Source organism: Chlamydomonas reinhardtii, chromosome 9, assembly GCF_000002595.2.
Source record: "Chlamydomonas reinhardtii strain CC-503 cw92 mt+ chromosome 9, whole genome shotgun sequence".
In the NCBI taxonomy this organism is placed as follows: domain Eukaryota; kingdom Viridiplantae; phylum Chlorophyta; class Chlorophyceae; order Chlamydomonadales; family Chlamydomonadaceae; genus Chlamydomonas; species Chlamydomonas reinhardtii.
This window is the reverse complement of record NC_057012.1, coordinates 5,561,856-5,589,490: the sequence shown is the minus strand read 5'-3', so window position 1 is coordinate 5,589,490 and position 27,635 is coordinate 5,561,856. Positions and strand designations below refer to the sequence as shown.

The window sequence follows — 27,635 nt, the reverse complement described above, 5'->3', positions numbered from 1 at the left end:
TTGCTTTGCCCGAGCGGTCCGCCAGCACGACGCGTGAGCGAATGCGTGCAAGCAAGGCTGTTTGCAAATTTAGATTGATCCAATTGTGCGGTGGGCCCAAGAGTGTCGGTATTTGTATGAGGTGCATGCTAGTGCATCTTGATGCAAAGTCAGCTATCTTGGCATCACGGTGCGTGCCTGTTGTATCTTATAAGCATTATCTCCACGCCAACTATGTGTGTGGTGCGGTGTGCGTGAGGCATGTTGTTGTTGTAGGAGTATCTAGCTACGCATGTGCCCGTGCGGGTGTGTGGGGCGCGGCGCCTGGACCTAATTCGTATGCGCAATGCAAGCAAGCAAGCGGAAAACTGGCGCATACATGGATTGAGCACCAGACACAGGCACCATTGCTGTATGTGTACAGCAGTATGTGGAGAGCTCCGTCGTGATGAGGCGATGAAGGAAGTGCGATGCATCACATGAGGCTGCTGAGGGGCTACCTATTGGAAATGGTTGGCTCCGTGTTTTGGGTAGCCATTGATGGGCCCCAGGGCGTGTCATGTCGTGGCCTGCTGGCACCGGTGAAGGCGTTCATACCATGCATGGCGGCTGTCTGGGGGGAGTATGCATGGGGTTAAGGGATTGATTAAGGGATTAGCAGCATGCTCGGTGTGCGTTGCTCAACGCCCATACATGTACAGCATGCGTGGGCGACAGCTAGCGCCATCGTAGCCATACGTCGGGCTGCGTGCGGGACCGAACGATGATGATAAGGCGGGGGGGCTGAGGACCCATTGACCAGGAGGAGATGAAAGGCCGGTTGCTGATACGCGCTGTTATTCATTTATCGTTCGTTCACGGGAGAGGCAAGCACAGGGCGCACACGTGTTTTAAGGACTGGAGGCGGATTGGATAACTGGCTTGGACTTGAGCAAGTCGGTGTGCAAACCGCAGCAAAGGCGGCAAGGCATCGTTTCTTGACACGCAACGCCAAGTTTGGATGCGCCACGCATGTGTGTACGCCTTCTATCTTGTAGCCTGCATGTCGTGGGCAGTGGTGCCAGACACACCTGAGTTTATGTGTAACTGAGTCTTACTTACAGGGTTCAGGCTGTTCGAATGGGCGTACAGTTTGGGGAAACTCGTTATGAACATGCATGGAACGGGACACACAGGCAACGTATGCCATGGGCGGGCACTGGTAGTCATTAGCCAGGGTGGAAGGCGGGAATAAGCACACATCTAACCGGATCGCCTAGAGCCCCGCCCGCCCCGTCACGCCGCCCCAACCCAAATCCCAACCCCAAGCGGCAAGGCCCTTCCCCAGCCCTGGGTTCTCAGACCCCCCCCCTCCCCATCGTCCAGGCGGCGCGCCCCACCCACACGGAGCGGCCACCATCCAGTGACGCGACCGCCTTCGCCCTATGCGCGTGGACACTTGGTGTCGGTGGCGGTGTGTATGGGGGCCATCGGCTGCCAAGGCGGTGGGTGACGGTGGGTGACCAGCAGTGGGTGACAGGCTGGGTGCGTACGAAAACTGCCGAGTATACCGCCCATGGTGGATGCGCTCTCGACTAATGTGCGCCACCCGGTCGTGCATCTTTCCGCACACCCAAGCTTGTGGCGTACCGCAATTCTTGTTCACCGACTATGAATGCGACATTATTACAAGAATGGACAGTCCGACTCACGAAGGTGCACCACACCCACGCCATGAGGGACCGTCTCCGGCCCCAGAGAGGAACCGCCCTCCCCTTGGTTGGCTGCCGGCCTTCACAACACTGCATGAGTCTTCGCACAACGCGTGTCTCTGGCACGACGCCATGACTCGAAGCCAAGCCTTAGCCCGCCACGCACAGCCTCACGACGCCGAGCGCCGTGGCCCAACAGCCAGCGGCACACCCTCGCGGTATCAATCCGCCATCAACTCCGTCCCCAACTCCCAAGCAGACCTTGCGGCACGTTGAGCTAGTAACCCCCATTCGATGCTCTGCTCGGCTGCCCCTACCTGGAGCCTGCTGCATCCTGGCGGGCATGCTAGGCATGCACGCACCGCCGTGACGCAGCGCTCAGCACTCAGCAACTCACCCCACCTACCGGCCGGGTTGAACAATCCCGCCCTCGCTCAACCCCTCGCGCAACGCCATCTCCTCAGCGCCATGCAAGCGCACGTCGACACGTGCACATTTGCATGCTAGCCTCACGTTCTAGCTGAGTGCGCGACCACAGGCGAAACCGAACAAACTGAAGATATCCCGTCTCCTGTCTCGGGTACCATGCGTGCGTAGCACGCATACGTACCATCCTTGCGTAGCACGCATACACATGCATGCGAGCCCGTAGCACTCAGCAGATGCGTCAGAGTGCAATCATGTTAGAGGCCATGCATGAAGCATGTGCCTTCAAGTGCACTGGAGTGCTAGATAGCATAAATGGTCACGGCGGCCTTTTCATCTTCTCCTCAGCCGTAACATCGTTCGGGTCCCGCACGCAGCCCCTGATTACTCTTCCAGCAAATCTTCTGAATCCATGAATATTCCCCGCCGGTTGGGCGCCGACACCCACTGCTGACAAGACCCCTAGCGTATGCAACACTACATTCGTACGAGGTGCGCATGCATTCCTGTAATCTTTCGCAGTACAAACCACTGCTACACATCCATCTGTTACTGTTACTCCCAGACAGATACCTCGTGTCTCTGCTAAACGTAGGACAAGCAAAAAAACACAGAGCGGCAAATGCGTGCCATGGACGTGCGTTTTCCATACGGCATACGATTCCAAATGTGCGGCATGCGTGCTCTGTGTGCGTGTACGGCGATGCCACACACACACACAGCAGAGCAAGGAAAGGTATAGGCATGATGATGCCAAGACCCTGCTGTGGTGCAGGGGCGGATGTATCAATCGCTAAGAGGCACCAGCAGCTCCAAACCTGCTAAACCTGCCCACACGTTGCTACCATATGCACACAGAGCAAGTAAGGAAATGATAGACGTCTGCAGCAGGCTGAGTGGGCGCCTGCTGCACATACCCAGCAGCAGTGCCCTTGTTTGCCTTGTCTCGCAATGCTTAATAAGCAACATGCATGCGCGACATGCATGAATGCGTGCGAGGCCCTCCCCATGAGCAATGGAATTTCAGGTAATATAACCGAAAGCGCGCAAGATGCTTTATGGCATTGGTGAAAGCCCTGTCGTACAGGAATTAACACGCAATGCCGCCTGTCCGGATCTCCCCTAATATTGGTGAATGTAAAGTTCCCATGCCTTATTATCACGAGGCAATACCCAGCCTCGCCTACGGGCGCTGCAGCAATGTAAACCAGCCCACCGAGCTGGATGCATGCAGGGCCTCCGCCAGCCACTGGCTTCCAGTGCTGGTAGTGCCCCACTTGTTGAGCGCATGAAATCTATCCACACCCGCTGTCCCCACACCTCCTTCCAGACGACCCCCACGCCTTACCAATTACACCAACACCACCCAACACTCTGACGCACACACGGCAAACCCGTTGCATGCATGCGACACATGGCGGGACTCTGGGCAACAACGCTCCAACCGTGCACACACTACACACGCATATGCACACAGACACATTGTGCCGCGATATCCGCCCTTTGTGTTCACACAACTGACGTGGGGTTATCCAACATGAACAGACATACCGTACACACGTACGCACACAGGTGCACAAACACACACAGGCACACAAACATATGAGCCTATCGTGCTACGATGCCGCACCGAACTGCCGAGTATGCCGATGCTGGGTGTGCTAGCGACTAACTTGCTTCACCTGGCCGTGCCCCCATCCACTGACCTGCCTTGAAATTATGCAGGGAAAGTTTTTCCGAGTAGGATACCAAAAAGGCAAGGGGATTCCTGAAACCACCCATTTAAGCCCAGCGCAGACCGGTTTGCTGGTCCAAGGCCAACCGTAACTGAACAGACCCCCTGCGTGTATTATGCTGCGACTGCCTAGGCGATCGAACCTCCACACGCCTTCTCAGGCGCGGCATACGTTTGCGTCCCCCGTTCCATGCATCTCTTCCTGTTCTTCCATTTTTTCCTTCCGATTCTCCCAGTAGCCACACGATAATTGTCACATACTGATTAGGCTACGCACGTAGCCCCTTGTTAACCGGCTAGCTAGGTGGGCCTCATGTGGCCTCCGGGCGCCCGCTGCTGCTGCTGCCGCTGCTGCTGCTGATAGAGCTGTTGCTGCTGCTGCTGCTGCACCAGTGCCAGCTGCGCCTTGATGACCTGGACTAGCTCCGTGGCCCGCGGCCGCGCGAATGGGTCGGTGGACCAGCACTGCTGCGCCAGCCGCCTGCATGGGCAACCATGTGTTTTGGAGATGGGGCAGAGCATGGGCGGGGCGGGTTGGGGCGGGGGGTGAGCGAGGTTGTTACGCCAAGTCAGCAGAAGGTTACGACAGGAAGTAACACGATGCCAGGCTCGCACGGGCAGAGCTAGAGTGTGGGAACGGAAGAAAACGAAATGTGGGTAGCCGGAAAAGCGGCGACCTGCTAGGGCCTGCTTGACCGGCTTCGGTTCGGGCTGTCTGCAGGCTCGTCTCTCTTACGAGATGACGGTTCACCTCCTGCTAGACCCCCACGGCGACATTTATCGCCGGCGCCGCTCACCCTGCTGCTGCCCCACGACGCCTCAGCCCTCTCCCATTATCGCTTGCAACTAAGGCCTCTGCCTGTGCTCCGCTCGCTTCAGCTTTGTTTGGTTTAGTTTGGGCTGGCATATTTTCAACCCCCTCCATCCTCACCTGTACGGCTCAGGCACTGCGTCCGGGAATAGGGGCCGGAGTCCGCCCATCACTGCCGCCGGGATGGCGTCGGGGTGCAGCTTGGGGTAGGGCCGGCTGCCACGGCCGCACACGATCTCCTGCACGTGGGCATGCGTGCGGCGGGTGCGGGGAAAGTGTGGGAGGGCGTGGGCGTCGCGGCTGATGACTGCGCTATCTAGCTGGTGGGTGGAAGTAAGTGTCTATATCACGCGGCACACCGCATTAAGCCTTATGTGCTTACCAAAGTAGACCAAGCCATACATGCAGTACAGTCTTACGTCACGCAGTTGTGCAATCGCGCAGTCCTGCCCGCACTTTCGCTACTCACCCACATCACGGTGCCAAAGGAGAAAATGTCGGCTGAGGCGTCAATGCGCGAGTCTGCGGTCGATTATTTCGACAACAGCGATGTACGACACAGTTACGATATACATGTATGGGAGGTTAAGGACAGCCGCGAGATGGGTTGCAGGTGCATGGCATCAGGAATTCAGGAATTCAGGAAATGGCAGCAGCAGGCGGCGACGAGCTGACTCAGCAGGACATAGCTTCCACTGCTGGAGGTGGCAGCTTGCTTGGCATTGGCGCACTCACTCCATTGCCTGCCACACACACGGCGGCAGGCAATGCACGCACACGGCAGGCAGGCACCACTCACTCTTCTTCAAGGCCTCCGGCGCCATATGGGTCACGGTGCCGCACGTCTGCTCTTGAACCGTGTAGTAGCACACGCCACCGCCGCCGCCGCCACCACCAACCATGCCGCCGCCTGCCGCGGCACTGCCTGCGGATGGCCCAGTGGCGGCGGCACCGCCGCCACTGATCGGGCTGCCGCGGCTGTGGCCAATGGGGCTGCTTCGGGCTCCGGAGGCAGAGGCTCCACTGTCAATGTCTTCATCCGGCGTAACTAGTAGCGCCTGATGAAGGGAAACAAACAGGGCGGCATGTCTCATGTTTGAAGTGTGCGTGACACGACGGGGGAGGGTTGGCCGCGCCCAACATTGCGCCGACCCTGCCTTGTACGCAGACGCCAGCCGGGGCGCTCGTTCTGCCTCCGCTCCGGTTCTTCGCAACATATCTGGCTCCTTACTACTTCCCCGGGGGCCCCCGCCCCCATGCAAGCCCCCCATGCAAGCCCCCAGCAGCCCCACATATACACACCTGCTGGTCCAGCACGAGCGCGAATCCAAAGTCCGCCAGCTTGCAGGTCCAGCCGCGTGGGTCGCCGGGACTGGACTTGAGCAGGATGTTGGCGGGCTTCACGTCTGAGGCAGGGAGGAGCGGGGGCGGGCGGGAGGGCGTACGAGGGTGTGCGGGCGAGAGGGTGTGAGCAAGATGGTACTGATTGCAACGCGATTTAGCTGCAGCGTCTATGCGATGGTGGGATGGTGCGGATGCTTGTGAGCTGCGGGCCTCCGGCGCTACTCACCCCTGTGCACCAGTCGGCGCGAGTGCAGGTGGCGCAGAGCCAGCGCGATCTCCAACAGCGTAAGATACACGCCCTGTGCGTTGTTTGCACGCGTACGCGTTACTGTTGTACGTGTTACCGTTACTATTTGCGGGCTGTCAGTCATCCGTTTTGCAGGTCAGTAAAGGCCATGTCCGCACACACCTGCATGTCCATTGTGTGATGCGAATGCGTCCAGGCCTGCTGGCCTGACCCGGCGCCGGCGGCGGCGGCAGTTGCCGGCAGCTGCAGCAGCTGCGGGAAGGTGCGCGCCGCCAGCACGTCATTGAGGCTGCCGCAGTCGCACAGCTCCGTGATGATGGCCGTACACAGCGGCGAGCCGCCTGCGGTGTGTGGGATGTATAGATGGGGGTGCGGGGTGTGGTGTGACGAGGTGTGACGAGGTGCGTGTGGCGTGCGTGGGGTGCAGGCCACTTCGTTCCTTGGATTGCATTGGCGACAGAAGGTTAATGCTGAGGCCATTAAAAGCATCCGCTCAGGTCAAGGTGCTGGGGGCACCGTGCAGGCAGCGGAGCGTGTGAGGGTTCCATCCACCGGCTCTTCACTCACTCACCCAATGCGGTGGAGGGGTCGGAGCCGGGCGCGTGGCGGTAGCGGCGCAGCACGCACGTGGCCGGGCCGCCCGCCGCGCCGTGCTTCTCCAGAAACACGTTGTCGTACACGCCGTGGCACTGCACGTGTGTGTGGTGTACGGCATCCGCAGCAGCAGCAGCAGCAGTGTACGGCAGTACCGTCAGGGACTAGACAGCTGCAACGTTGCGGTGTAGCTGTTGGGAGGTGGTGCCGGGCACACACATATGCACGCACATGCACATGCACACATGCCTACCTCCCGCCCCTCATACACACACACCTGCACATGCACACATGCCTACCTCCCGCCCCTCATACACACACACCTGCACATGCACATATGCCTACCTCCCGCCCCTCATACACACACACCTGCACATGCACATATGCCTACCTCCCGCCCCTCATCATACGCACCTGCACATGCACACATGCCTACCTCCCGCCCCTCATACACACACACCTGCACATGCACATATGCCTACCTCCCGCCCCTCATACACACCTGCACGATGTTGACGTGGCTGACCGACCGCAGCACCGCCAGCTCCATCGCATTGCGCAGCATGGCCCTCTGCGCGTCCAGTCGCGCCTTGGCCCGCTTGGCCTCCGCCGCGGCAGCGGCTGTAGCAGCTGTGGCCGCCGCGGCGGCTACAGCCGTGGCGTCCGCGGCAGCGCCTGCGGCGCCGGCGGCGTCCGTGGCGGCGCCGGTGGCGGCAGTAGTGGGCTTGGCGGCGGCGCCGGCTCCGCCGGTCGGGGTGTCGGGCAGGGGCAGGGGCTGGGGCTGTAGGTGCGCATCCACGTCTGGCATCTCCATAACCTGTGGGGTATGTGCAGATGATTGGTTACCGTGATATGCGCGATGCTCTAGCTAGTAAGCTATAAGGGGACATTGTGGGAGACAAACATGAATGAAGTAGTGTATTCGTGCAAGTGAGTCTTCGGTTTTGGTCAGCGGTTCACAGCATTCACACGCGCATGCGTGCACACAAGAACGCAGACACATACCGTACACACACACACACATACACACACACACACACACACACACACACACACACACACACACACACACACACACACACACACACACACACACACACACACACACACACATGCAAACACACACCTTGACGGCCACGAGGCACGTGCCCAGCAGCCCCCTCAGCACCAGACCGCTGGCACCCTCGCCAATGATGTCATACATCTGTGTTGAAAGGGCAAACAGCAGGACGAGCGCATGCGCGTGACTGTTAAGTAAATGCACGGCCGTCACACACTGCAACATGCATGCATGGATTGCAGGCCGCTACACGTAGTTTCCGTGCGCCCATGTGGTGCAGGGCACAGGTCGCCAAAACGCAAATGCACATTCTACACATTCGTAGCTAGCCGCAAGTATGCACGCACACGCACACGCACACGCACACGCACACGCACACCTGCAGGTCCTCCAGAGCATCGTCTACATCCACCAGGCTGCAGGCGCCACCTGGCAGCGCTCCACTTGCATGGCCCGGCGACACCAGGCCCGCGCCGCCGCCGCCACCGCCACCGCCGCCGCCGCCGCCGCCCACGCGCGGCGTCCGCCGCACAAAGATGGGGAAGCCGCCAGCGCCGCCAGCACCGCCGCCAGCCGCCGCTGCGGCGGCGGCGCCGCCAAAACCGGCGGCGCCCATCGTGCCGCCGCGACGCAGGAGCGCCGCCGAGGATTCCTCTGACAGCAGCAGAATGCTGCCCGAGGTGTTTGCAGTCATAGTGGCGGCGGAGACGCCGGAGGCTGTGGCGGCGGCGCTGCCGGCGAGGGCCGCCGCCGCCGCCGCGCTGTTGAAACTTCCGGCGCCGACGCCGCCAATGCGGCGTGTTGCGAGGTCGTCGGCGGCAACCATGCTTGTGCGCAGGGTGGTCATCACGGAGTCGACCAAGAGGCTGAAGTTGCTACGGAGGGAGGCGCCCGTGTCGGCCTGCGCGAATGTGTGATATGAGCGAGCATGTGTTTGAGGGCATGTGTGGGCGGGTACGTACAGGCATTCGTGTGATGAGCATGTGTATGTGTGTGTTGGAGAGCGCAAGGCGCGGGATTGCACGGGCTGCACGTGTGCGTTTGATTGTGTACATGCGTGTGCGTGCTGCAAGCAGTCGCACACAAACCCACCTCGTGGACGGTGACCAGCGTGGTTGCAGTGACGGGTGCAGGCGCCATCTGCGCCGTCAGCTGCGGCGAAGCCAGCGTCAGCACCTGCAGCGGCCGGGTCTGCTGCGCGATGCCGCTGCCGCCGCTGCCGCCGCCACCACCCACACCACCGCCTCCTCCGCCGCCGCCTCCCATCACGCCCACGCTGCCACTCAAAGGGAACATGATCGCAAGCTCATCATCGCCAGGACTGGTCCGTGAAGTGCCGCCGCCGCCCATGTGCACGTTAAACATCGTGTTCGTAATCAGATGAGGACCGGCGCCACCCGTCGTCGTGCCCCCCATGGTAGTCGCGAGCGTGCCGCCGCCGCTGCCAGGGCCGCCGCCGCCAGGGCTGCCCATGAGGGCCAGGGCCGTTACAGGCGACATGGTGACCATAGTGGAGGTGGCGGCAGCTGCAGCTGCCGCGGCGGCGGCGCGGGCGGAAGTCGGCTGGCGAAGTGGCAGCTGCAGCGACAGCATCTGTTGTTGCTGCTGCTGCAGCTGTTGGGGTTGGGGGCGCTGTTGAGCAGAGCCCGGCATCTGGGTCGGCAAGGAGCTGCGTGGTGCTACAGCCGCGTTCATTGACGCCGCCGCCGCCGCCTGCTGCGCCGCCGCCGCCGCCGCCGCCTGCTGCGCCGCCCGGCGCGCGGTGCTGCTGCTGCCGCTGCCGCCCAGGAGTGAGGCGGTGCCCGAGGCGGCGCGCACATTCCTGCCAGTGCCTGACGGACTTGTTTCGTTGTCAGTCGTCCGACGGCGGGCGGTGCCTCGGTCCTCGACGGCGCTGTTGCCAGCGGCGCCAATGACACCGAGCGATCCGGGCACTGCCCCGGTCGGAACGCCGCCTAGCGCGCAGTTGACCGTGAAATAACCGCCGCCGCCACCAGCGGCGCCGCCGCCGCCGCCGCCGATGAGGCTGCTCTCCAGCGCGTTGATCGCCTCCACCGCGCCCGCCAGCATGCCGCCGCACAGGTTGCTGGAGGAGGGGGCGGCGGAGTTTGCGGCATTAGCACCCATGCCGGCGGCGGCTGTAGCAGCCTCGAGCTCGGTGTCGGCATTGGTGCGGGTGCGCGCAAGGCGGCCCGGGGGCAGCACGCCTTCCGCGGCGCTGCAAGGGCTGGGGATGATTGCTGCCGCCGCCGCGGCCTTTGTAGGCTCTACGACGGAGGCGCAGGGGAGAGCCAGATTGGATTGGGAGGCGAGCGGGGTGCTGTCTTGGCTCAGTACGGCATAGCTGCCTGGCACGCCGGCACGAAGCATGTCGATCTCGGCACACAGCTCCTCGCGCAGCTTGGCGCCGGCGGTGGCGACAAAGTGCTGTGCAGTAAGGGGGAAGGGAGGGCACAGCGTGAGGGCACAGGTAGGGTTTCATGCGGCGGGGCAGGCACGGAAGCGTAATTCAGATGACGAGGCGGGCAACAACACGTACGAAAGAAGTGACGCATGCTGCCTATAGCAAGTAAGCGGAAAGAAACCGGATGCACTTAGAGGCACAGGGGTGCGTGAAGAAGAGCTGCCGCAGGAAAGGCTCACCTCTCTCACGAGGCTGGCGCAGCTGGCCTGCACCGCCTCCAACAGCCGCGGCGGCAGCTGCGAGCCAAACGCCAGGTACAGACCCAACACAGGACCGCCGCCGCCGCCGCCGCCAGCGCCGACGCCGGCTGCGCTGCCGGCACTGACGGTGCCGCTGGTGCCGCCGCCGCTGACGCCCGCCGCCAAGCCGATCAGGGCCAGTGACTGCATGGCGATGGGTCCAGCCGCCGCTGCTGCGGCGCTGATGCCGGCGGCGCCGCCAGCCGCCATGAACATGTAGACATCTCGGGAAGGCCGGCGCACGTCCTGAACCCAGCGCGCGCAGTCCGGCACCAACGCTCCCAGCAGCACGCCGCCGCCGCCAGACGGCGTTACACCGCGGCCTACGGCGCCGCCGCCGCTGCCGCCGCTCTCTACGGCGCCGGCGCCGGCGCCAGCTGCCGCCGCTGCCGTGACCATCTCGAGGAACAGCGTGTGGGAGGTGTCGAAGGGCCGGGCGTTGAGAGCGGGCGCAACCGCCGTCAGCTGCGCAATGGACGCCGCACTGAACTTGTCCAACGGAAGCGGCAGCGGCAGTGGCAGCGACGCCGAGGCGCTGACGATGCCGCCGAGCCCGCCGCCGCCGCCGCCGCCGACGCTGCCCACAGCGCCGGTGGCTGGGAACCGCGGGGAGTTGTTGGATGCCTCCTGTGTAGTGACATGAAGCGCACGGCTGCTTGCGCTTGCCAGCTGTGACAGCTGGACCACGCGGTGCATGCTGTTGTGCCGCATCGCGGTGGCCAGGTTGCCGCTGTGCCGGCCTCCGGCGCCGCCGCCGCCGCCGCCGCCTGGCGGCGGTGGTGACATGGCCACGGCGGCGCTGCCAGGGCTCGTGGCGGTGCCCTGCGTGCGGGTGCCGGCGGTGGCGGTGATGATGGCGGAGGCGGTGGTGAGGGCGGCCTTGTGCATCGCAGCCAGGGAGGCGGACCGAGGCATAACGCCGGTGGTGGCACCAGCGGTGCGGCCCGATACGGCGTCCATTCCACGCACGATCCTGCGCGGGCAGCGCACACAGGAGACAGGCACACAGGCACATGGACGAGGTAGGCGGGCTAGTACGGTCGTATGGTTCTTCAAAGAAGCTGGCCGCAAGCAGTAAGGAGCGACTACTGGGCTTTGCAACCGTACAATCATCTAGCTATCTATCTGTTGCCCGTGCCCGCGCGGCCGTACGCCCGTGCCGTACTCACCCGCCGCTCGCCAGCAGCTGGCCCTCGTCTGCCTGCACCGAGCCGGCGGCGCCGTACGTGAATGCCACCAGACGTGGTGACACGGCCGCCTGGTCCGTACCACCCGTGTTCAGGAGCCCCAGAGCCGCTCGGGCGACGCCGCCGCGGTCGTCCACGAAACTGGCGGGGTCCATGCTGGTTCGCAGCATGCGGCCACCGCCCGGCGGCGCCTCTGCAAGCAGCAGGTAGGCGGTGGTTGCGCTGACGGCGCCGCGTGACGCCATGAGCACGTTGGCGGCGGCGGCGGCGCCGCCGCCGCCGGCTGTGTCCGGCAGCAGCGCGGCTGTGACTGCTACGTCCAGCAGGAAGCGCTGCCGCACGTGCGCCGCCAGCGCCTCGCCCAGCTCCCACACCAGCGCGTGCAGCGAGGAGGCCTCGGCCAGGCGCCGCAGGCAGCCAGACAGCCACGCCAGGAAACCGCCGCCACCAAGGCCGCCGCCGCCGGGTACGGCAAGGGGCAGGTGGCGCGGGATTCCCGGGGGCAGCATCGGGAGCCCCGCGGTGTCCGCGTGCGAGGGACCCACCAAGGCCAGGGAGAGCGCCAGGGTCACAGAGTGCAGCGTGGCTGGGTCCTTGGGGATGCAGGGGAGGCCACCCTCGACGGCGGCGGTGGCGGCGGTGGCAGCGGAGGTGGCAGCTGCGCCGGCCACGTAAACCACGGCGATGACACGGGGGCCCAGGAACAAAGGGAAGGCGGCGGCATCCACGTAGGAGGCGTCGCCTCCCGGAGGCACGTCAAAAACGTCTCCTCCCGCCGCCGCCACCGCCGTGGTCGCGCCAGGATCACCCCCAGGCCCGTTGTTGCCGGAGAAGGTCGGGATCGCATGTACAACCGACGCACGCTGCGTGTCCGCATGCAGGAATTGTGGTGCATGAGTGCATATTAGTCATGGCAGCGCTTATGGAAGTAGAAACCGGCGGCGGCGCTCCGTAATCTTCCAGGCAGGAGTGACAAACTAGGTGTGAAACTCAGGGCCTGCGTGTTCACATGTACACGTGCCAAGACCGCGGGAGTGCCGTGTGGAGGTGCCCTGGTCGCAAGCCCTCGTCTCGCTCCTTGTGCCCGTTGACGACTCACCCCAGACACCGCCGCTGAGCGAACGAGTTGAATCTCTCCAGACAGAGCCGGGTCACCGGCCGACGCTCGAACAAAATCTAAGTTGGACAGCCCAGCCGTCCAGCCTGGCAGTCGGGCCGCGCTGCATAGTTCATTGTGCACGCCAACTTGGCACAGTAATACCACCAGTCGCTCATTTGGTGCGCTTGCATCAGCGGCAGTCTCAAACCCGTATAGCCTGAGGGTGGAATTAACAAGCACGAGCGGAGATATAGTCAAGATACAGTGGCGGACAGGATGGGCCGACAACATTAGCCTACCGTGCGACGCGAGTGCCCAAGCTTCGCCGTATCGCCTCAAGAATAGAAGATATGGAGCCGGAATGGTCGGTTCGCAACAGGCCGAGCTGCAGCGCAGCAAGCCCGGCGCTGAAAGTTCCACCCTGCAAACATGCGCAAATCCATTAAATGAAGTACTTAGCGAGTCAGCGTTTTTCAATGTCCTCATTGAGGGTAATGCGCACCGGGCTCGTCGCTGCAGGCCGGTCGGCAGGCCGGTCGTCGCCCCTCGTGGGGGACGACGCTTCGTTTGCGAGCGATGGCTGGGACGGTGCATAGTTGTGCTTTAGAGCACTTGCGTTATCAGCACCGGGCGCAGCTGATGCCGCGCTGCCAAAGCCGAAGCATGCGCCCAAGCAGCGACTTCTCATTTTGTGATGCAACGCTAGCGCGTTATGAATTTTTATTTCATGATGTTCTATACTCGTAAGTGAACTGGGATAAGTGTCGGTCTCGAGCTTCGGCAATACAAAAGATGGCGCCCGCTCATGGCGATCACGAGCGGTCGCCCCTCCGACACAGACAGTGACGCAGCGGCATCCCTTCAAATACCCCGAAAACTATCCTTCTTGGACAAGGGCCGATCATGGGCGTGGAGTTCACGACGAGTTCGACGGCTCGCGTGCTCTGTCACGGAACAAATGCGGTGAGCTTGGAAAAGATAAAGGCGGATCATAAACAATGAGTGACCATTTATAGGGCTATTCGCGCGGCTGAGGCGCCGCGTCGGGTTGCGGTTTGTCGGTTGCTTGCTCACCCCTGCCTCAACCCAGTCGCGACAGGTCCTGGCAATAGCAATGTTGCGGTGTTGCTTCCATGGCTTGGAACATTACGCATGGATTGGGCGAGCGTTCTCGGGCGGCACGTGGTGTACTTGCAGTGTACTTGCTGCACTCGTCCCTCGCTCGCCGCGAGCGGTTTGCGAACGCGGAACGGCTCCTCAGACGGCGCTTTTATTTCTATTGTCAGCGGAGTTACGCTTTCGCGTGCCCGGCCTTCTTTTGAACCATCATAGAGTTACCCACGTCGAGAAGGGTCGAGACCCCCTTGGCCTCCTAGGGCCTCCACCACGCTCCATTATACAGCGGGGGTGTAACGTTCCCATACAGGGCGTGAGGCACAGCGGTGGGGCTCTGGCGGGTTGAGGCTTGGCTAGGACTCACTGTGCGCGGAGTCACACGGACTTTGCCCGCGGGAGGGTTTGCAGCAAAGTCGGGGTTGGGCCCTGATAGCATGTGATGGCTCGGCGTCTTCGGGAGCTGGGACTGTCCCCTCTGTAACATCCGCATCCATACAGGGATCGACACATGCCAGGCCGTATGGCGTTGACACACTGTACGGTACTGTGCACTTGCTATGGCTTGCCATGCGTGCTAGTTGCTGCTCACTGCATACCGCCCTGCCCTCCCTCCTCCCCGCTTGCTCATGTCGTGCTCGCTCTGCCTGTCTGCCTCCCGCTCCTCATGCTGAAGAGTTGCGCCGCTTGCGCCCTCCCCGCCGCCCCCCCTCCTCGTCATCCTACCCTCCGGCTGGCGCTGGTGGACTTCTTGCGGTCGTGTTGTCGTTTCTAGAGTATGCGAGACCTCTGCTGGTGCTGATCCCTCCCTCGAGTTGCTGCCAAGCCCCCCACCCAAAGGTAGGCACCAGCGCCGGTGTCCCATCAGCGCCTCATCCATCGGCCACCGGACGTCCTCTCTCGCGCGTCGTCAAATATGCCGCCTGTCTCAGTGTCTGCTGCAAGGTTTCCACTCCGTGGAAATGACCGGGAATCGTGTGCAAGGAAGATTTTGCACGGCTGCCACAGCAAGGTACCGGCTGAGCGGCCGGGGGCGCACATCTATATACCGTAGCTGTTTGTGGCTCTGCCCACAGGGTTTTTTAACACACAACCGGTGCATGGATGCAACCGCCTTTCCCCCGCTGCCATCACGCAAAGGCCCAACCAGTTACCGGTGGGCGGTGGCGGCCGAAAGAAACCTTCCTCATGTAAGGTCCTCACGTCAGACTCCTTTGTGCAGGCTGGAGCGTTGGAGTGCCATCGTTGGAGCGGTTCCCTCCACTTCGTCCGTGACGTCCGTCACTGGCAGGCTGCGGCGGCCGTGTGCCGGACTCCGATGCGTCTCTGGGCCGTGTATGGATTTGAGCAGGGCAGCCCCTCGGCTAAAACACTTTTCTCAATCATATAATCTCGGAAATGCTGCTGGGGCACAAGCGACCTGCATCGCTGCAGACTGGCGGCGGCGGCGGCGGCGGCGGCGGCGGCGGCGGCGGCGGCAGCGGCGGCGGCGGCAGCGGCGGCGGCGGCGGCGGCGGCGGCAGCGGCGGCGGCGGCGGCGGCAGCGGCAGCGGCGGCGGCGCGTGCGCGCATCTTGGTAGCGGAGGGGGCGGGAAAGGCCACGTGGAGGAGGAGAGCGCAGCGCCGCCCAAGAAGCGGCGCAAGCGCGCAGGCTGAGGAGCCGGCTGGTGTCTAGGCAGCGGTCCGCGGTGGGGCTGGCAGGGCATGCGTAGCGGCGTGACAAGTAGTGCGGCTGTTGACAACTGTGCTACGTCTGGCTGCGGTTGGCTCTGCTGTGGCATCGCGATTGCTAGGCACCTGGTTTGGCTATGTGCCTGTGGAAACCGACCCCGGCTATGTCCGGGCGATGAGGTTGTTCGGCCTCAGAGAGTGGAGGGGCTCAGCCCCTTTTCCCGTGACCGGGGAACACTTGTCTCAATCATATAATCTCGCAAACCATGCCCCCTGCCGGGTAGATCCGCCGCTGTAACAAACAACGTCATGCTGAAGTGCTACGTCATGCTCAAGTGCTACTGGCGAATCGCTAGCATGTGTGTGAGGATCCCTAGCCAGCCAACCTTCCTGGTCCGAGGAGGTACACTTGGATCACGAACCGCACGAACCGCGCGCACCCCCGCACCATCACCACAGTCATTTCCTACTGGCTTTCAGCTGCACGCTCTCGCGGCCATAAACACAATGTGTCATGCTACCTACGCCCCCAAACGCAGATGAAGAAGTCCCGCAAATTCGGCAAATCGGGGTCAAAGCACCGCGTGTGGGCGCACCCCAGCTAGTACCGGTACTAGCGCGGCGACGCTACAAAGCGAATGTACACATCCACCCACCCACCCAGCTGCTCCCGCACCGAACTAGTCTGCATGCCCGTGTCCACGGGCACCTAGCCCGCCCCGGCCGCCGTGGCTGTGGCCTGCATGCCCGGGGTGCCCCTGTGCGTGTTGGAGGAGCTGCTGGTGCCGCAGCGGCGACGCCACGGCGCCTGCCGCTCCTGCTTCTGGTGCCGCCGCGTCTCCGCCCGCTTCCCCTGCTTCTGCTCCACCTGCCGCTGCTCCTCCTGCTGGTGCTGCTACTCCTGCCCCCGCTGCCGACGCGGAGGTCAGCACCGGCGCCGCTGACGTGGAGGCGGTGGCTCTAAGCTGGGCGGACTCCTGTGACAAGTGTAATGCGGAGAGCAGTGGTGGATGTTTGCCCAACGGCAGCCGCAGGCGCGGCCAAGTACCGTAGCGGAGCAAGAGCGCCAGCAGGCCCAGAAGTGACGAAACAGACCTATAGGACCGCTTAAACACCCCCATAAATGATCAATCAGGCCCAGCAGTACCTGCTTGACGGCATTGAGCTGGTTGGCGCACTCATCCAGCTGCCGCCAGAAGATGTCCTTCATCTCCTTGATGTCATCCTGTGGCCATTCACAACAAAATACAGTCAGTTTGCAGCAAACAGACCGGCCATTGTCATTCTTATTTGGGCTTCCAAGGCAACGGCAAGCACCGAACACCGGTGGTGTGGCGCTCGTTGGCACAGCAAGAAATGGGAGCTCGTCAGCAACTCTTTGGAGCACGGCTGCTGCTGTAACTGCGTAAGTGACCAGCAGCATTGCTCAGGTATGCCAGTGCTGGCCGAAGCGGCAACGTCCCCTGCCTAACTGCCCCAAACCCTGTTTACCAAGCCCGCCTCGGCCCTACAGCCCTTGGAAGTCTGCCCCCCCCCGCCCCCGCGCACCTGCAATTGCTCAATCATCTCATTGCGCTCGCCTGCATGCAGGCCGGCAGTCAACATAGTTTGTATACCGTTAGATCAGGGTGAAGTTGCAAACCTGTCAGAAGAGGTAGTTGTGCATGAGCAGCATTGGTTGTACAGCAAGGGGTCGGGATGGGCTGCACCGGATCCCGACGCACCTATTGGACTCCGCCCATCGGACCCCGAACGAGGAGGCACAAGTCGGTGGCATATCGCCCACAACAGCGTATGAAATCACACAAACCAGCCACACACAATCCAAGGCATCGCTAACTCCGGCGTCGTCGTTGGGCGGGCTTTCGTTTCCTTTTTTAACACAACCCAACCATGCTTACAAGACCGCTTCCCTCCGGTTCCCCCGTGTTGGGCTGTGGGCCTCCCACCTTCGCTGGGGTTTGGTACCCTTCTCCCCTTCCCACTCCGCCAGCCCTTGCTCCCTCCATTGCTCCCTCCATCGCTCAACCAGACCCTCCATCTCCCTTTCCCTCCCTCCTCCTCCCTCCCCCCACACTCACCCAGCAGCTCCAGCAGGAAATCCACCTTGGCACGTGTGTCTCCCAGCTCCTGACGCAACCCCTCCGCCGCCGCCGCGTCTGCCGCCGCCGCGTCCGCGCGCTGCATGGCCGCACACAGCGCCTCCGCCGCGCCCTCCCGCGCCGCTTCCGCAGCCCGCAGCCGCGAGTGCAAAAGGTCCAGCGCACGCGCCACCGCAGCTGCGTCAGTAGTCGAGCCGGCGCCGCCGCCGCCGGTGTCCACACCCAGCGCCCCATTCGAGTAGTGCGACGCGAGGCCGGCGCCGCCGCCGCGGCCTGCAGTCGACGCCGCTGTGGCCGCCGCCTGCCGCAGTAGCGCCCCCAGCACCCCCTCCAGCTCCTCCTCCTCTGCGGCCGACAGCCGCGTCACAGCTGCTACAGCCGTCCCCGCCCCCGCGCCCGTGCCCGCCCCCGCCCCCGCGACCCCCGGTCCGGCGCCTTGCTCGCCGCCGCCCCCGTCCTCCGACGCCGCGCGCGCCTCGACCACGTCGCCATTCTGCAGGCCCAGTGCTGCTGAAGGCGCCGGCGCCATGGGCCCGGGCATGGAGCCCTTGCGGCTGGCGCCGCCCAGCCCGCTCAGCTGCTGCCCGCTGCCGCCCAGCTGCCGGCCGCTGCCGCCGGCCTCCAGCCTGGCCATGAGCTCGTCGCGCTCCTCCGTGAGTGCGCGCACCTGTGTGCGAGACACCACATGCAGGGCAGACGGTGGGTGCCACCCGCAGGAAGAGGCTGCCGGCCTTTGTGTGCACCAATAGACAGTTCGCGTTGGTGATGCAAAAACCCTTGTACTTACTGGCTCAACAGTCACAACGGTAATGCGCGCGTGTGGAGCGCCACTCCCACCCGCCCGCCCACCCACCCGCCCGCCTCTACTCTCTGCCCTCCCCCACGGCGCCTCACCCGTTCCTCCGCGTCCCACAGCTTCTCCTGCAGCTCGCGCACCGACGCCTCGCCCTCCGCCCGCAGCCGCTCCTCTCGCGCCAGAGCCGCCATCAGCCGCTCTTCCGCGCTCGACTGCATGGCGTGGCGTGGCAGGTGCGTTGCACGGGGTTTGAAGGGGGGTGAAGGGGTTTGAAGGGCGAGGATTCTGGACGCCGGTGTTTACCGTTTGCGGGGGGCGCAAGGATGCTTGCCAGCTGCGATAACGAGGTGCGTGCCTAGCTGCAGCTGCAGCTTCTTGATTTCAATGGAAATTCCAGCAGCGGTGTAGACCTATGCATTATGCGAAGCCGGCAGGTGGGCGTGCCCTCGCACCCCAGCTTGTGCCAATGCTGCAGCTGCCCGTTTCCCAGCCTCGAGCTCTGGCCCCCATCCCAACCCCGCGCACCTTCTCCGCCTCCAACGTGACCGCTCGCCGCTGCAACGCCTCCAACTTGGACCGCGCCTCTGCCCCCGAAGCACCCGCCGCCGCCGCTGCCTCCTTGGCCGCGGCGGCCGCCGCCTCCGCCGCAGTGGCCCGCCCAACCGCCGCCCGCTCCGCGTCTGCCGAGGCTGCGGCCGCCGCCTCTGCGCTCCGCAGGCGAGCTATGAGCTTGGCTTCGGCCTCCTGCGCCGCTGCCTGCGCAGCGGCGGCGACTGCCGCCATGGACTCGATTTGTTTGAGCAGCGGCCGGGAGGCGTCTGTGGTGGAGGCCGCTAGCTCCTCCTTCTCAGCCTGTGACGCGGGACCGGCAATACGGCGGGGTATTGCTGGCATCGGCGACGACCGGAAGCGCTCCCTGCAAACAACCGCTCCAACCTCGCACCGTGCGGGACGCACCAGCCCGGGTGCGGGCCCCCAGATGCCTCGTCGCTTGCCCCTCAGCCTCCTGCCCCGGCTCTCCACACCCGCGCCCGCCCCACCTCTAGCTGTCTGCACCGCTCCTCCAGCCGCCCAGTGGCCCGCCGCAGCGCCTCCTCGCGGTCCGCCGCCGCCGCCTCGCGCTCGCTGAGGGCGCCGCGCAGCTCCGCAATGCTGGCCAGCAGCGCGGACTCGCGCTCGCGCGCCGCCGCCACCACCTCGGCGCCGCCGCGCGCCGCCTGTGCACAGCGGCCAGGGCAAGGCCACGGCACGGCACGGGTGACAAGGAATTTCAAGACATGCGTGCCGTGCACGTGTGTTATCCGTACGCCCCACGTCATCTCGCTCGCCAGCACCCTGCCCGACCGGGGGCCGCACCTCGCTCTCGGCTCGCGCCTGCGCCTCCGCCGCCTCCCGCCGTGCCTCCGCCACCATGCGCTTGGCCTCCATGCGCACCGCCGACACCTCCCGCTCCAGCTCCTCGCTCTGCAAGCGCGCGTTGTGGCGTGTGCGCGGTGTCGGGCTCAGCCAGGTACAGGACATGAGTGATGACTCAATTGGCAGCGGTTCTATCACAACCCAGAGTATTAGCGGGGCTTGCCCCGCCCAGCCAGCCCACCCAGCCAGCAAGCCGCCAGCACCACCTCCCCTGTCCCCCCACCCCTGCAGCCTCCAAACCCACATGCGCGGTGGCAGTCGCCGCCGCAGCCGCCGCCCGCTCCTGCGCCTCCAGAAGCTGCACCTCCATGGTCTGTGTGCGTGTGTGACGTGTGCACGTGTTAAGAGGATGGGGCTATGTTCCTGCGCCCCTGTGCTCACGAGGTCATATTAGTAAAGTTGGGCCATGGCAGGCACCGCAGCACCACGACCGAGCCGTAGCTCGTGGTTGCTTCCACCGGCCCCGCCCCGCCCCGCTCCACCCCGCCCCGCCCCGTCCACCCCACTACACCCCACCCCGCCCCTCTCCACCCCACTAACGCCTCTGCCTGCACTCCGCTCGTTTTCGTTGGTTTTGGTTTAGTTTGGGCTGGTACTTACAATCCACCCCGCCCCACCTTGAGTCGTGACGCCAGGCGGTCCCGCTCCGCCTCCACGTCCTTCAGGGCCGACCGCGCCTGAAGCAGCAAGTCGGTGCACAGAGGAAGTAGAGGAAGATCAGAATGAGGAGGAGAGTTCCGACAGAGCCGCATGCTGAGGCGCTAGCCCCTGCCTCCAGCTTTCAACCGTGCGTGAAACCGTTTACACAGGTGAACATTTGCGTCCAGGCTTCCGACGCTACCCCATCATAACCCTGCCACCGACGCCCACCCTCTTGCGCTGCCCTGCCTGCAGAACCCTGCGCTGCGGAGTGCGGAGCGCGCAGCGCGAAGCGCGGAGCGAACCCCACGCGCTCATCCCCAGCAACGTGACCTCCCAGTCTCCGCCCCCAACTCCGCCAGCGCCCCCACCTTGCGCAACCCCGACTCGGCGTCGCCCGCCTTCTTGGCCAGCGCCTCGCCCTCCGCCCGCAGCTGCTCTATGGAGGCGCTCATCTCCGCCAGCCGCGCCTCGGAGGCGGAGCCGCCCGCAGCCGCCTGACTCAGCTGCGCGCTCAGCCGCGCCTTGTCCTCCTGTGGCGGTGGCGGCGGTGGTAGAGGTGGAGCAATTCCGGGGGGTTACATTCATGAAAAAGTAAGGAAGTGGTAGACGGCAGACCATCTGGGGGGGCAGCATATGCACCGCGTATGGCCACTGCGCGCGGTCCCACGCCCGCTTTGGCGTCTGCCTCTGCTTTGGCGTGGTGCCTTGGCGCCGCATGCAGCCGCGCAAAACGCAACGCATGCGCCAACCGCCCTGTCGCCACAGCTGCAGCCACACTTGCCCTCTCCCCTTCCCCGCACCTTGAGCGCCTGAATGGTGGCATCGGCGGCGCCCAGGCGCGTGGCGAACTCCTCTTTGAGCTCCAGGAGCTCCTCCTCTGCGCGGCACCGGCGCCAGCATAGGCACAGGCATGGTCGGCGCTGCGGCAGCAGGCGTTCTGGCCCAAATGGAAATACCCCCCGCGGCCCCACCCCTCCCCATTCTCTATGGCGGTACCGTTAAGGCGTAGACGCGCTTGCATGGTCGTCCATGCTAGCCATGGCGCCACAACGCTTGGCCGTTAGCCGGCGCGGCGTGGCAGGAAGACGGCGCGCACCTGCGTCCGTGGTGGGGTCCTGCGCGTGCGCCAGCTCCTCCCGCAGCTTGTCATTCTCCTTCTGAAGGGCGCTATTGATGGCATTGAGAGCCGCGAGTTTGCTCTCGTACTGCTTCACTCTGCAGGGCACAACGGGAGGAGGTGAGCTGCGAGAGGTCGGGGCAGCGGCTCCGGACCAACCGCCCCACCCGCCATGGTTCCCTTCCCAACGCAAGGCCCCAGCTACCCGACCACCTCCACCTGCTCAATTTGGTTATTCCCTAAGGCCCCATCGTGCTGCTGGAGCCAGCGCGTATTCGCGCTCGGATCCGTCCCAGCAACATTCTGTGCGCAGTGCTGGCCCTCACCTCTCAATCATCTGTGCCTTCACGACTGCAGCATCCTCCCCGCCCATTTCTCGCAAGTGAAACCTTTCTGCGCCGCGGTCGCTTTGCGCGGGCTGTTGTGTTGGCGTGGAAGCGCGACAACAGGATTTGCGGAAGCTGCAGTGCTTCTATTGCACATGCATCAATTTGATACTACTTGAAGGATTGCGCTTTGCTAAAACCTGAGAGGCAAAGCTATAGTCTTTGTCCCGTCTCAGGCCATGCTTATCCGTTATGCTTGGCAGATGTTATGATACATATGAGTGTCTACTAGCGCTGTGGGACTATCACTCGGGCTTGTCATTCATGCGGACCGAAGACCGATTTGGCTTCATCGGGGCCCTTGCCCGTCAATTATCATAGCCACTATTGAAGACACATAACATACTCGTATACTTGTCAAGTAAGAAGCCACGTTTGGCCCCTGCTGCGTACTAAGACCAACTTTTGCCTAGGACTCACACGGCAGCGATGAAATCGACGCTTGGTCTCTTAGCGGAGGCATTGAAGGAAACTGCACGCAGCCCGCGAATGCGGAAAGCGGCGGTGGAGCTTACGGAAGCAGCAGCAGGTCTGTGTGTGCTCTTCATCCGCAACGAGGGTTACCCGGGCGCGTTCTGACGCTATCTGGACCCAATTGCCTGCAGGTCGAATAAAAGAACTGCTGAACAAGCGACACAAGGTGGGTCCTAGGCCGTGGTAGATGCTCGCTCGCGCAACGTGGGGGCCCTGGCAAAGAAAGCTGAGCGCCTGTGTCTTGCTGCGCAGGAATACTTAAAGCTTGGGGTAAAAACGCGAGGTTGCAGTGGCATGAGCTACACGCTCAACTATGCAGGTGGGGTTTCGGCACGCTTCGGGGGCTGCCCGTGGCCAGGGCTCGCTTGGCTTTGTTCGCAGCATGGCGTCTCGGCCTAAGTCTATACCGCTGCCAATTGCACATAGTTGGCTTGATCACCACAAAAGCTATGCTCCCTTGCGTGCCACACTGAAACGCACACGCGCAGACAACAAGGGCAAGTTCGATGAGGTGGTTGAGGACAAGGGGGTGCGCATCATCATCGAACCGCAGGCGCTCATGCACGTGCTGGGCACCAAGATGGATTACGTGAAGGACGACCTCCGGTAAGGGGCTGGGCGGGGGCTGGGGTCTGGGAGCTGGGGGCTGGGAGTAGGGTAACGCACGGTAGCAGTGAGTCGGGACGTGTGCTGGTGGCGCATGTGGCGGTGTCGAGTTGTGTCAGCGGGTTCGCAGGGTGAGGCACCATGACGCGTCAGGCTCAGCGCCCAACGTCGTGGTATTTGCATTTTTGCGGCCTTGTGTGTTGGTCCCTCCTAGCATGCAAATGATTGCGCTCGGAATCACGGTCCTTGGTTCGCTGTCGGCCCCGGATGCGCGCCCCGCAGGCAAGAGTTCGTCTTCGTCAATCCCAACGCGAAGGGGACCTGCGGCTGTGGGGAGTCCTTTACGACATGAGCGAATATGGCGTGGGGTAATCTTGTGAAGGGAAGGCGTTGCTAGTGCAGCAGCGAGCTGGCATGCGCACGGGTGCATGGGCATGGATTTCGTACGGTACGCCCTGCAAGCTTTCGACCAACTCTGCAGGGCTTGTGTTTTGTGCCGCTTTGGTTATATGCGTGTATAGATATGCGTATGTCATGCATCATGAAGCTGATTGCTACGTATGCACGGCAACGTTAAGAGTCAGGGCGACGCCGCCCACTTGACGGTGCTGAGGTACAACACTGGATGCTGCGCGGATCTGTGTGTGGATGTTGCGGCAACGGTGCGTGCGGGTGTTTGCGCATGTTTGTGATTTGTGATGGGATGAACAGGGCCGCGCTGGATGTTACAAAATGAAATTGCAGAAATCAAATCAACAGATACTAGGTACAGTATCAATAAGCACCCGTCCGTCCGCGTGGCCACAACGCAGCACAGCAGGGGACTGATCAAGTGATCATGCAGTAAGGCGGGACACGGACACACGTGCACCATCCACTTAATTGCCCTTGCGTGGCTGATTCATCATCAAGCAAATTTGATGCAACCCATCACATGTAACTAACACTTCAGTGCATGGACGTGCCTGCTTCGCCAACAACGTGCTATCAACATTATGTGACGACCGTGCCGTCCAGAGCACAGCTTGCCATACAGCAAGTGCGGCTACATCTTCAGGCGGGTGTGTCAAGCACCGCATAATGCACATCACCAACCACACCTGCCGCAAGCTCGCACACTTCACAACCAAAACGGGATTCAGAACCTCAATGAATTGCGGGAGTACCAAACCCCAGTCGGCTTCACATATCAGATACACAGCCCTGCTGCCCAAACGGCAGTCCCTCCCAAGTGCGTTCTCCGTGCGCACCACGCGCAACGTGCGGCCCATGGAGTTTGATGTTTGTCAGCTCACAAGCAGTCACCGTTCTCTTCCGCCCCGCTAAACCCCTGTAAGGCCTGGCGTCGTGGCTCGCTCACGCGCTGCTTCTGGAGTAAGGGAAGCCCTGGTCCTTTGCCCTAGTCCGTTCTTGAACAAACACATTGCTCTGCCACCACTCAGCCCGTCGCCATCGCACGTTTGCCGTATCCCGCTCACGGTCGGCCGCGCAAGCCTAACCCGAAGGCGATCCAACGGGCCCGCGACCAAAGATGGCACTAGACAACACCTGCCGGCACGCCCGCAGCGCCGCCCGCAGCGCCACTCGCCGCTCCCGCCGTCCCCGTAGGCGCTGCTGCTCCACCTGTCGTTGTCGCCACCGCGGGCTCCGGGTCCCGGTCCCGCTCTCGCAGCTCCTGCTCCCGCAGCTGCACGCGCCACAGGACGCGGCGCGTGGGCACGTCGAACGCGCCTGCGGGTGACATTAGAAGTTAAGAGATAACCCCCCCGCACGGATGTAAAGCGCACATCAGCCGCGCCATACAATCCTTCACAGGCTGCTCCCTGCCCAATGCCCACATGGGATCCCCCGCCCTGCCTCCATGCCCACTCTACTTCCACTGCCCACCTGAACGCAGCATGGCCTCGTACTGCTCGCGCCGGGCCTGGCGCGCCGCGATGCGCATGACGGTGTAGAGCGGGATGCCGATGAGGAAGGCCTGCGAGCACGTGCGCAGCGGGGCGGTCGTAAGCCATGATCAGGAGCTGGCCGCTTAGGACTTGCGTGGGGGGACTGGCTGGGATTCGGAGCTGGCCGGATACCAGGGCCACCAAGTCTGCGCACAGCACCCCGGGCCCCAGGCGCGCAATAACCCTGCGGGCCCCCGGCTGCGCCCAGGCCCACCACCTTTACCGGGCCCTCAGCGAGTCAACGGCCCCTCACCTTCGTTCCGATCCAGAACAGGAACAGCGACAGCGAGGTGGCGTAGTCGTCCGCCTCCGTGCTGGATCCGGATCCCGGCCCGCCGCCTGACGAGGAGCCGCCCGGCTCCATGTCCGACCCACCGCCGCCGCCCATGCTGCTGGCGTCCATGCCGTCTGCCACGATCATGGTGTGGTGCAGCACCACCTGTTGGGTTGGTGGAATTGATCGGATGGTTAGGTGATTTGGTGGGTTCAAGTGCTTGACGGATACCGGCGCATGGCCATGACAGGTTGGGAATTCGGCTTTTGTCTTCTGTCGTATACACGGCATTGCCCCAGCTACCAAAGCCACTGCATCCAGACTCCGCCCTCCTTGCCCACACGCCGCCTCCCATCCGCCCAAACCCCGCACGCCTTCTCAGTTCTCACCAGGAACATGATGAAGATGACGAAGGTGAAGCACCAGGACGCAAGCGGGTTGCGCTGGTAGTAGTGGTCGGTCTCATCCAGGAAGTCCAGGGGGGCGCGGTCGTGCGCGCCGCCGTCCAGCCGCTGTGTTCCCATGAATGGTAATATGAAACCATGGTGCATGCAGATGGCAGGCGAGGCGGGGACGGGCGTTGATAGGTGACTAGGCGAGACGCGAGAACCAAGTTGCATGCAGCAATTTCAACGGGATGCAAACTGGTCCATGCCAGTGCGCGTGGGTGCGTTCAAGGGCAGCGCATGGCAGGGGCCCCTCCCGCCGGCCCTTCTCCCGGGTAGATGGCGCCACGGGCCGACGCGAGGCCCGTGAGCGTGTGCCACTCCCAGACCCCTCTGCCCTGGGCCTGCCCCTGGTGCCGTGTGGTGCTGCCGGGGCCATTCATTCCCCCCTCCGCGCTCACCGGATCGTGGTCCAGCCTTATGGCGAACAGCGGGCTGAACATGTTGCCGTGCTCCACGTCCTGACCCGCCGTGCCGGGCGGCGGCACTGTGTAGGTCCCGCGGTAGTTCTGGTCGCAGATCTCACAGCGCAGGTTGCCCTTCTCGTTGATCCATCGCTGTGAGGCGTGTGGGGTGTTTTGGGGGCGGCGGGGTTGGACAACCGGGATGCAGAGAGTGCGCGCGGTAGTAGTAAAATGGATGAGTCGGCGCGTGCCGGTCTGGCGCGGCCTGCTGGCGGGGCGTCGCTGGGCGATTATGGCGGGGAGTCTCACGTATTGGGGGAGACCGAACGGCCGCTTGCGCGCCCGAGTGTTCGAGAACCGCTGCCAGCCCCCCCCCCCCCCCACTAATCCCTGACACGACCCTATCGTTCCGAGTGCAGACATCCAGCATGATGAGCGTGGCGTGTCGACATGGCTTCTGCCCGGGGGAGCGACCGCCACGGAGGGCACGAAGGGCTCTCGTCGGCCGACCAAGTCGTAGTTCCCCTTCAGAAGTGGACAGCCCCGCAGTCGCACCGCTCGCCCCTCCCCCAGCACCCATGTGCGCTAGGGCCACGATACCTAGATGATGACATCGCGGCTAGGCGCACCTGGATGCATTCGTGGTGCGCGTATTTGCTCGTGCCCGCACATGCGCAGGGGACCTCAAGATTCCTGAGAGCGTCCTCCTCCAAGCAAATACGGCATTGTCCAGCATCAGCGTCCTTGCCCTTTTGGCTGGTGGAGCCAGCGCTGCTCCCGGCATCGCTTCCTCGCCGTGCGCTCTCCAGGTCCCCGCCCGCTTGACCGCTCGCCATTGTAGGTATAACCACCACACTGTGTCCCTGCGATTTCTGCTCATTCTGCTGGGTCGTTGCTGGGGTCGCATTTGCTGACACGCCAGCAGCGCCAGCAGGCTGCTGCTGCTCTCGGCCGACTGCTAGCAAATGCTCGCTCTCCTCCTCATCTGGGGTCGTAGCGGGTCGACGCATCGCCACTTCCACGCCAATCCCTGCAAACCGCAAGGGCCAGAAAAGGTCGCAAGCGTGCCGGCAATGACCTCAGCGTCACCCAAGAACTGAAATGGTCATATCCAGTTAATTCGGGTGCTGTGTCCTGACGCGAAGGCACGCGCAGGTAACGAGCCCTCACACGTCTCGCACACCTGCTACACGCGAGCGCTAAACCTTGATTTCGCCCTTAAAATAGCTTTGCCTTCAATGCCAGAGAAGTATCAGTAATGGTCGCGAGGGCGCTTTTGGTCTGAGGGGTTTCACGTCCTACAATAGCTGAGAGAGGGCTAGTAGACGAGTCGCTGTATAATATTCTTGCAGAACACACGTAA

At 63.1% G+C, this 27,635-nt stretch overlaps 4 protein-coding genes across 4 annotated transcripts; 1 reads left to right on the top strand and 3 right to left on the bottom strand.

Moving 5' to 3' along the window:
- Positions 1-1,632: 1,632 nt before the first annotated feature.
- On the bottom strand, positions 1,633-14,198 carry CHLRE_09g400849v5 (uncharacterized protein). Its single transcript, XM_043066002.1, has 17 exons — positions 13,379-14,198; positions 13,176-13,261; positions 12,877-13,093; positions 11,760-12,640; positions 10,531-11,563; positions 8,980-10,314; positions 8,267-8,788; positions 7,954-8,031; positions 7,330-7,644; positions 6,805-6,922; positions 6,396-6,574; positions 6,213-6,285; positions 5,945-6,048; positions 5,442-5,700; positions 5,112-5,164; positions 4,763-4,881; positions 1,633-4,312 (listed from the first exon to the last, which is right to left on the bottom strand). Exons 1-17 carry the CDS (start codon positions 13,562-13,564, stop codon positions 4,132-4,134), a joined length of 5,739 nt encoding a protein of 1,912 aa, XP_042921385.1. The 5' UTR covers positions 13,565-14,198; the 3' UTR covers positions 1,633-4,131.
- Positions 14,199-15,766: 1,568 nt separating this feature from the next.
- CHLRE_09g400812v5 (uncharacterized protein) lies at positions 15,767-22,328 on the bottom strand. The gene is made up of 14 exons (XM_043066001.1): positions 22,060-22,328; positions 21,713-21,831; positions 21,417-21,493; positions 20,985-21,146; positions 20,592-20,651; positions 20,219-20,287; positions 19,915-20,022; positions 19,599-19,775; positions 19,084-19,410; positions 18,657-18,770; positions 17,742-18,429; positions 17,209-17,240; positions 16,808-16,885; positions 15,767-16,637 (listed from the first exon to the last, which is right to left on the bottom strand). Exons 1-14 carry the CDS (start codon positions 22,104-22,106, stop codon positions 16,341-16,343), a joined length of 2,355 nt encoding a protein of 784 aa, XP_042921384.1. The 5' UTR covers positions 22,107-22,328; the 3' UTR covers positions 15,767-16,340.
- Positions 22,329-22,438: 110 nt separating this feature from the next.
- Positions 22,439-23,444, top strand: CHLRE_09g400775v5 (uncharacterized protein). Its single transcript, XM_001697584.2, has 4 exons — positions 22,439-22,648; positions 22,725-22,759; positions 22,846-22,912; positions 23,082-23,444. The coding sequence occupies exons 1-4, from the start codon at positions 22,549-22,551 to the stop codon at positions 23,201-23,203; spliced, it is 324 nt and encodes a 107-aa protein (XP_001697636.2). The 5' UTR covers positions 22,439-22,548; the 3' UTR covers positions 23,204-23,444.
- A 2-nt stretch (positions 23,445-23,446) lies between these two features.
- Positions 23,447-27,627, bottom strand: CHLRE_09g400738v5 (uncharacterized protein). The gene is made up of 7 exons (XM_001697528.2): positions 27,456-27,627; positions 26,902-27,302; positions 26,270-26,425; positions 25,812-25,934; positions 25,402-25,587; positions 25,087-25,177; positions 23,447-24,930 (listed from the first exon to the last, which is right to left on the bottom strand). Exons 2-7 carry the CDS (start codon positions 27,106-27,108, stop codon positions 24,737-24,739), a joined length of 957 nt encoding a protein of 318 aa, XP_001697580.2. The 5' UTR covers positions 27,109-27,302; positions 27,456-27,627; the 3' UTR covers positions 23,447-24,736.
- Positions 27,628-27,635: the final 8 nt, after the last annotated feature.

What these genes read in the sequence shown, in the direction of transcription:
- CHLRE_09g400849v5 (XM_043066002.1), bottom strand. Translation starts at nt 13,564, where the DNA reads ATGAGAAGTCGCTGCTTGGGCGCATGCTTCGGCTTTGGCAGCGCGGCA. An exon ending in CGTGCCTCGTGGCCGTCAAG is followed by an intron (nt 7,645 to 7,953) that starts GTGTGTGTTTGC and finishes CATACCCCACAG; the next exon opens with GTTATGGAGATGCCAGACGT. An exon ending in CCTTTGGCACCGTGATGTGG is followed by an intron (nt 4,882 to 5,111) that starts GTGAGTAGCGAA and finishes GCCCACGTGCAG; the next exon opens with GAGATCGTGTGCGGCCGTGG.
- CHLRE_09g400812v5 (XM_043066001.1), bottom strand. Translation starts at nt 22,106, where the DNA reads ATGGGCGGGGAGGATGCTGCAGTCGTGAAGGCACAGATGATTGAGAG. An exon ending in AGCGGTGCAGACAGCTAGAG is followed by an intron (nt 19,411 to 19,598) that starts GTGGGGCGGGCG and finishes CCCGCGTCACAG; the next exon opens with GCTGAGAAGGAGGAGCTAGC. An exon ending in TCACGTTGGAGGCGGAGAAG is followed by an intron (nt 18,771 to 19,083) that starts GTGCGCGGGGTT and finishes CACGCCATGCAG; the next exon opens with TCGAGCGCGGAAGAGCGGCT.
- CHLRE_09g400775v5 (XM_001697584.2), top strand. Translation starts at nt 22,549, where the DNA reads ATGAAATCGACGCTTGGTCTCTTAGCGGAGGCATTGAAGGAAACTGCA. An exon ending in TGCTGAACAAGCGACACAAG is followed by an intron (nt 22,760 to 22,845) that starts GTGGGTCCTAGG and finishes CTTGCTGCGCAG; the next exon opens with GAATACTTAAAGCTTGGGGT. An exon ending in CTACACGCTCAACTATGCAG is followed by an intron (nt 22,913 to 23,081) that starts GTGGGGTTTCGG and finishes GCACACGCGCAG; the next exon opens with ACAACAAGGGCAAGTTCGAT.
- CHLRE_09g400738v5 (XM_001697528.2), bottom strand. Translation starts at nt 27,108, where the DNA reads ATGGCGAGCGGTCAAGCGGGCGGGGACCTGGAGAGCGCACGGCGAGGA. An exon ending in CGCACCACGAATGCATCCAG is followed by an intron (nt 26,426 to 26,901) that starts GTGCGCCTAGCC and finishes CACGCCTCACAG; the next exon opens with CGATGGATCAACGAGAAGGG. An exon ending in TGTTCTGGATCGGAACGAAG is followed by an intron (nt 25,178 to 25,401) that starts GTGAGGGGCCGT and finishes ACGTGCTCGCAG; the next exon opens with GCCTTCCTCATCGGCATCCC.